The sequence below is a fragment of the Atta cephalotes genome (genome assembly GCF_000143395.1).
Source record: "Atta cephalotes unplaced genomic scaffold scaffold00031, whole genome shotgun sequence".
NCBI lineage: Eukaryota > Metazoa > Arthropoda > Insecta > Hymenoptera > Formicidae > Atta > Atta cephalotes.
The window spans coordinates 1,164,730-1,173,433 of NW_012130095.1; the positions used below are offsets into that span (position 1 = coordinate 1,164,730).

Here is an 8,704-nt window from a genome sequence, read left to right on the forward strand (position 1 = left end):
TATATATATATATATATATATATATATATATATATATATATATATATATATATATATATACCTATATATATATTTATATATATATAAATATATTATTTTTGCTAAGATCATCTTTAGAGAATATATATAATTATTTCAAGGGATATGTATAATTATTTTATATAAATTTTAAGTAATTTTTCTTTTATCTAATGTAGATAAAATTTATTTTTCTTTAGAAAGAACACATATATATAATTATTTTAGAGAATATATATAATTACTTTGGACAGTATATAATTATTTTATAGGATATATATTTATTTAAATCATTTTATTTGACAATTGATTTAAAAATGATTATTTTTAAATCAAAACAAGCAAAAAAAAATAAATTTTATACAAGTAAAAAATAATATTTACCGCAAGATTGCTCCACTGGTGCATGATGTCTCTCCCGGACCTCCTTCTCTTCTCAGAATATGATTAATATTTCGCACAAGACACTCGCGTAAAATAAAATAATAAAATATAATCGCGCGCGGACTATAACTTGAGTCCGATAACTTGAACGGCACTCCCGAAACGCGCAATACGACAAACCGGCTGCAGTTCGTTCATTTTCAAGTAAATCGGCGAGGGTTAGTTTTCTCGTTGGATTTTTACACGAAGAGAACGATTTTACTCAATATTTAAAAATTTATCTAGATATATTATCAGATATATCCGAAAATTTTTAGATACTTGAGAAAAAAATATTCTTTTCGTGTAAATATCCTCTGAATACTGAGCCCTCCCACTATGTCAAGGTCGTACCCGTGAGAGAGGGAAGAAAATCTGAAAAATGCAATATATAGCTATCATCTATATTACTATGCAATCGATTAACTTTTAGAAACAAATATCATGTCAGCGATTCGTTATCATCGCGAAATAAAGTTAGAACAGATAAAAGGGCTGAATCTTTTATTTATAGATAGATGATGTCTGTAAGATATGATTAAAGTCTAGAATGAAATAAGCTAGGGATTAATAAAAAAGAGAAATGTTTCTTTTATTATCGATAAATAGCTCCAAAGTTACGGTTAATTTTTAAACGAATCATATAACGAAAGGTGTACAAAAACAAAAAATTAATTAAATTATTAATTAATTATTAATGAAATTATTAAACTGTATTAATTGTGAAAGCAGGAATTGCGACTTTTTTTCATGAGAGTATTCATATTAACATTGCGTTTTTATGACTCGTGTGTGATATCATTCGTACAGACAAATAACCGTGCCATTCTTCTTCACATTTCTTTTTGAAAAGTATAATCGTTAAAAATGCTAGATATAATACGAAAGTTATATTTTATGAATATTCATATAATACGATTGCTAGTATGATTAATTATTCATAAAGTTTCGTAATATATTTAATATTTTTCGCAATTACGATTCAAAAAGGAATGTAAAGAAGAACGGCACGCACACGGCTACTTGCCTGTATGAACTTCGGTAACGGAATGATTGCACGATAACTACGCGTAAACATGACGCGCTACTCCGTGCCACCCCGTGCCTTCCCCTTCAAGGTCGCGCGCCGCTCATTTAACTGTCGAAATATTACCGTTAACATATATTACAAAATTAGTAAAATAATTTCTCTCATTTTACGTTTTATATTTTAATATTCTTCGATGAATATTACACGATGTTTTATTATACAATTTATGTTTTAGTTCTTGAATTCGCGCATAACTCACCTATATTTTAAGCCGGTACTCATAGTCACAGCTTATATTCAAGATTGTCTTAAGTTCAATTATAAGAAGTCACGAATCAGAGGGCCGTATTAGCGTCTTAAGACATTATTTAAAACAGTCTGGAAATAAGAACGACTATGAATATCGCCCTTAGATATCTCTAATTTATACATATATCTGTAAATGTATAATATGAATTCTATTTATATCCATTATTATATTTAGTCCAAATTGTTTTATAATTTAAAAAATGTTTACGTTTATCTTTATTTAAAAAATGTATAACTTATTATTCAACTTTATTTAAATGTAAATCACCAAAGAGAGTAATAAAGATTGAAATATTTTCTATAATTCTTAGTACACACCTTAGTTTTGAGCAACATTACTATTTGGATATCCTTACGTAATTAATCATCAATCCGCATTCGTGAATATCTAATTTTCGTAGATTAATGCGCGACACCCGGAGCGATCGTACCACACGTTCGTCTCCCTCCGCAATCGCCGAGCGAATGCCGAAGTGATGACGTAGTCAACCATCGCGCCGCGCTTCCCCCTTCCCTTGCTTGTCGCCGCGCAACTCTTCCCCTCGCTTTTTGCCGGGCGCCGTTTAGATTATACCCAACTACTGCGTATGAAAAATATTAATGGTTTATTCAATTATTCGCATTTTGACAAACGGGTCATACATTTCGCATTTTGTTTTGTGACATTTCTAGCCCTCGTTAAATCCTATATTATAATATTTGTGCGATTTTTGTAAATGTAATCAATACTTGTGTTTGCATGCGAGGAGTATTTTTGATATTCCAACATTATGTCCCTATTTTTATTATTCTTTTAAATGATTCATAAATAATTAAATAAAGGTTAATATTCTATATATTCTTCATAAAGATACATGCAAATTTTATTAATATTGCGGAACAATTTGCTCTAAATTTGCGCTAAAATGCAGCTTTGGCTGAAAGTATTAAATATCTTGTCAATCATTATTTAATTTTTTCAACTAAAAAATTTATGACACTGTATTATTGTAAATTATTGTAAATATTGTATTATTGTAAATTATTCTGCGTTTTAAAAATTCTTTAAATTTATGTGTAATGCCAATCATTGCTCGGTAAAATAATTACGACTTATTGAAAATAAAAAATATATAATGAATTTCAGAATTTAAAATCTAAAATCGTAAGAATAGGTAAAAAACTGATAAAATACATATTTTAAATAAAATAGTTATTTAGTATTTATTATTTTAAATAACTACACTTTTGACTTATTTTTTATTTAGGTGTTTTAAATAAATTTCCCAAATCTATTTTATATTTTTTAATTATTTTAAATAACTATCAGTTATTTTACTAAGCCATGATTGACATTATATGTAAATTTCAAGAATTTTTAAACATAATAATTTACAGCAACAGCAGTGTCATAAATTAATTTTTTAGCTGAAAAAATTAAATAATGATTGACAAAATATTTAATACTTTTAGCCAAAGCTGTATTTAGCGCAAATTGTTCCGCAATATTAATAAAATTTGTGTCTTTATATAAAGGATGTATAGAATATTATTAACCTTTATTTAATTATTTATGAATCATTTAAAAGAGTAATAAAAATTGAGACATAATGTTAGAATATCAAATATATTCCACGCACGCAACATAAATATTGATTACAAGAACCACGCAAATATTATAAAACAAGACTTAACAAGGGTTAGAATGCTACAAAGTAAAGCGCGAAATGTATGACAATACCCGTTTGTCAAAATGCGAATAATTGAATAAACCGTTAATATTTTTCATACGCAATAATTAATTATCTAAACGACGCCCGGCAAAAAGCGAGGGGAAGGGTCGCGCGGCGACAAGCAAGAGGAGGGAAGAGTACGGCGTGGTGGTTGACTGACTACGTCATCACTTCGGTATTCGCTCGGCGACCGCGGAGGGCGACGAACATGGCACGATCGTTCTGGGTGTCGCGCATTAATTTACGAAAATTAGATATTCACGAATTGGTGATTAATTATGTAAAGATGCCCAAATAATGTTGTTCAAAATTAAGGTGTGTATTAAGAGTTATATCATTTATTACTCTCTTTGATGATTTCCATTCAAATAAAGGCTAATAATAAGTTATACATTCTTTAAATAAAGATAAACGCAAACATTTTTTAAATTATAAAACAATTCAGACTAAATATAATAATGGATATAAATAGAATTCATTTTATACATTTACAGATATATGAATTACAGATATATGAATTAGAGATCTAAGAGCGGTATTCATAGTCAGAGCTTATATTCAAGATTGTCCTAAGTAATGTCTTAAGACGCTAATACGGCCCTCTGATTCGTAACTTCTTAAAATTGTACTTAAGTCTTGAAATAAGCCGATCTTGAATATAAGCTCTGACTATGAATACCGAGCTAAGATATAGATGAGTTGTGTGTAACGAATTTAAGAACTAAAATGTAAATCGTATAATAAAATATCGCGTAATATTCATCGAAGAATACATAATAAAACATAATAAAATGAGTAGATTATTTTACTAATTTTGTAATATACGTTAACGGTAATATTTCGATAGTTAGATGATCAGCGCACGACTTGAAATGGGGGTACGGGGTGGCATGGAGCGGCACGTCATGTTTACGCGTAGTTACCGTATAGTCATTGTCTTACCGAAGCTCGTACAGGCAAGTAGTCATGTCGCGTGCCGCTCTTCTTTATATTCCTTTTTGAAACGTAATCGCGAAAAATGTTAAATATAATGCGAAACTTTATGAATAATTAAGCATACTAGCAATCGTATTATGTGAATATTCATAAAATATAACTGTCGTATTATATCTAGCATTTTTACCGATTATATTTTTCAAAAAAAAATGTGAAGAAGAACAGCACGCAACACGGCTACTTATCTGTACGAGTGGTATCACACACGAGTCATAAAAACGCAATGTTAATATGAATACTCTCATGCAAAAAAGTTGCAATTCCTGCTTTCACAATTAATACAGTTTAACAATTTTTTATTAATTTTTTGTTTTTGTGCACCTTTCGTTATACAATCCGTTTAAAAATTAATCGTAACTTTGGAATTATTTATCGGTAATAAAAGAAATAGTTCTCTTTTTTAATTCTTATTTCATTCTAAATTTTAATCATATCTTACAGATCATCTATGTACAAATAAAAAGATTCAGCTCTTTTATCTGCTCTGATTTTATTTCGCGATGATAACGAATTGCAAACGTGTTATTCGTTTCTAAAAATTAACCGATAGCATAGTAATATAGATGATAGCTATATATTACATTTTTCAGATTATCTTCCTTCTCTCATGGGTACCCTTGACGTGGTGAGAGGGCTTAGTACCCAGAGGTATTTACACGAAAAGAATGGTTTTTCTCAAGTATTAAAAAATTTTCGAATCTATCTGAATGATATTTCTAGATAAATTTTTAGATACTTAAGTAAAATCATTCTTTTTACGTAAAAATCCAACGATGGGGAAGCTAACGTACCCTCGTCGCCGATTTATTTGAAAATGAACGAACCGCAGCCGGTTTGTCGCGTCGCGCGTTTGCATTGGGTGTGCCGTTTAAGTTATCGGACTTAAGTTATAGTGTATACACTGTATAATCGCATGCGATTATAGTGTATTATTCGCGAGTGTTTTACGCGAGTGTCCTGTGCGAGAGGATGTCAACTCTATTCTAAGAGGAGGAGGAGATCTGGAAGAAGCATCATCCAGCGGCAGAGCAATCTTGCGATAAATATTTTTTTTCTTGTGTAAAATTAACCTTTTTTGCTTGCTTTTAAATCATTTTATTTAATAATGATTTAAAAATTATTGTTAAATAAAATGATTTGAATAATTATATAAAATAATTATACAAAATGATTTTAAAAAATAATTTTATAAAATATTTTTGTAAAATAATTATATATTCTCTAAAGTAATTATATATATTCTCTAAAATAATTATATATTTTTTTAAAGATCTTAGCAAAAATAAATTTATTGTATAAAATATTAAAGTAATTTTTAAGTAACTCTTCTTTTATTTAAATTAGACAATACATTAAAGAATAATAAGTTAAAAAGTTATTGCAATTTCATTAGCAAAATAAAATAATTAGATATAAAAATAAAAAAATAATTTAAAGATAAATTAAAGATACACTTGCAAAAACGGATTATTAATAAATTTATTAGTAAGTCGTTTGTTTTATGAATGAGTATATTTACAAAGAAAAGGACCGCCGATAAAATTGGAGGATGGTGGAGGATCTCTATAACTTGTTTTTACTAAATTATATCTTAAATGGACAATATATGTTTAGAAGAGATTGAATTTATTAAATATAATTTATTAAAAGTTTCTATCTTGTTAATAATTATGGAAACTTTGACATATGCTAGTAATATATGCTAGTCGGCACGCTTCTGTCCTGAGGATTTAATATAGAGACGAACCATACCTAATTTGGACGATTTTATCGATAGTGTTAGAAAATATATGTAGTCACGTAGTTCCTAAAATAAAAATGAATGTACAGGCGATTTCGACTATAACAGGAAAAAGGCCGGCATGATCTCTTTTAGGTTTCTCTCTGATGTAACTAAGAGAATACGCTATGTGATTAATACCCATATTTCTACCAACGTAGATTAACTCGGTTCAACTTACTCTTCATCTTTTTCTAATTTTTAGACCTAGAAAAAGATGCAGAGTAAGCCCAGAATCAGCCTATGCATTGAAGATTGAGATTAAAGATTAAAGATTGAAATTTCCACCAATGAGAACAAAGAAATTTTGGCTCCTTTTGTTCTGATTGGTCAAACTTCAATCTTTCAATCTTCAATCTCATTCTTCAATGCGTAGTCTGATTCCGGCCTAAGTTGAACCGAGATTAATTTATATTGGTAAAACCGAGCATAAGAGTAAGAAACTAGTAATACGGTACTAATTTCATGATTTATTTTTAATTAATTTCGTGAACATGTATATATGTTTAAAATTAATTAATAATATTTGATTTTCATTTAAAACTAATTTTAATATTATCATTCAAATTTGATTATCAATATAGAAATGATATATGATGATGAACTGCAGAGAAAAAATTGTAATTTTTCGGCAATATGTAACTTATATAAGATATTATAATATTAAAAGTATATATGCTTATTTATACAGCATTTATATAAAAAAATCACGAATTTAATAATGTTTATTGTCGAAATATTTATGTTAATAATTACACATTTTTATTAATTCTCGGTATCATCATCGTTCTCTAATTATCCCCGAGCCGACGGACTTTAATAAATATATCATCGGTAATGAATATCAAGCGACAATTTTGATCGCGTGACAAATTTGATCTATTTTCGCTGAAAATAAGCATTAAGCATCAGCATGAAAAGGCACCTTTAGGCTTAGATTTATTACTAACCTAACTAACCTAACTAACCTAACTTAATCAGGAGCAGATTTGTTGTGTGTCGCTATTGAAGTATGTATCGCACAGACATGTATGACAATGTCGTATCAAGACTCCGGTTTTTCGACGATGTATGATCGTCAGGACGACTATGATCTCGATGAAGACAATGAAGAGTATTTGGAGGAAGATAGAGATGCCGAAGAACAAGATGAAAGTGACGAAGGTACTAATAAAAAGAAATTATATCCATCTGCATGAGGAGTATTTTTCCTGCATGATTTCATGTTCTTAATTTTTGGAGTTATACCTTCCCTATAATATATATTAAGTAATATGTATGTGATACAAATAAAGTAATATGTTGAAGAATATTTGTAAAAATTAATAAATTTTTTTAGATACCGAAGAGGCGAGTGAAACTGATATGGGAAAATCTGAAGAATATACGGAAATCAAGGAACAGTAAGTCTGCAAAGTTATTATACATGAATTTATTAATTTATTTATTTACACTGAAAATTATATTTGAATGTGCAATCTTTCAGGATGTACCAAGATAAATTAGCTAGCTTGAAAAAACAACTACAGCAATTGAAGGAAGGCACGCATCCTGAATACAATCGTAAACTAAAACGACTAGAAGCACAATATAAGGAACGGTATTATTTATAATTTCTTTTTATCAATGCGATTATTCATATGAAATTTTTTCTAATTGAGATGTTATCTTTGCTAGACTGAGATTGAATATAGTTTATCGGGATTATTTGACGGAATGGGTTGAACGCGATTATATATCTGAGAAGAAAGCAGCAGCAAAAGAATTTGAAGAAAAAAAAATCGATCTTAAGGAAAATCTACTTACTGATATGGAGGAAAAACGAAAAATGATTGAATCAGATCGTCACACAATGGAACTCACTGGCGATTCTATGGAGGTATTAGAATTTATTTTTAAATTACTTAAATAATACACAATACGCGCACACATATATACACGTATACAATATACATAGTGTAGTTTCTAAATGAATGTGAAAAATTTTAGATCAACTTTTGTCAAAAATTAAAGAGGTTTTTGTATAAACATATGTATATATACTCCTATATTCCTTTCTGAAGAGTTATATATTCCTTAAAAAGGTGAGGTAAACATTAAGTTTATTTTTTTCAAATTTTGGATAAGATATACAAATGAAAATGATTAGAGTAACAATGATCAAAATTATTTAGTTTATTAATAAATTTTTAATGATCTACAATAAAGATCTCTTTTTGAAATATAATAAGGAGATATTTATTAATATTATAAAAAATAAAACTTAATTTTTATCCTTTTAAAGAATTTAAAAAGGGCTGTAGAGATATGAAAATTATATGAAAAATTCTTCTTAATTTTTGATAAAAAGATCATCCCCCAAAATTTTTCATATTTATTTAGAAATACTGTATATATACATATATATATATATATATATATATATATATATATATT

The 8,704-nt window shown here is 28.2% G+C and overlaps 1 protein-coding gene across 1 annotated transcript in view; it reads left to right on the forward strand.

Annotated features, from left to right (window-relative positions):
* Positions 1-7,299: 7,299 nt before the first annotated feature.
* LOC105620944 (sin3 histone deacetylase corepressor complex component SDS3) overlaps positions 7,300-8,704 on the forward strand; it is a 2,768-nt gene continuing 1,363 nt past the window's right edge. Inside the window, exons 1-4 of the mRNA XM_012202421.1 lie at positions 7,300-7,432; positions 7,608-7,671; positions 7,755-7,868; positions 7,946-8,147. Of these exons, the coding sequence (XP_012057811.1) occupies positions 7,300-7,432; positions 7,608-7,671; positions 7,755-7,868; positions 7,946-8,147 (513 nt within the window). The remainder of the gene's footprint in view (positions 7,433-7,607; positions 7,672-7,754; positions 7,869-7,945; positions 8,148-8,704) is intronic.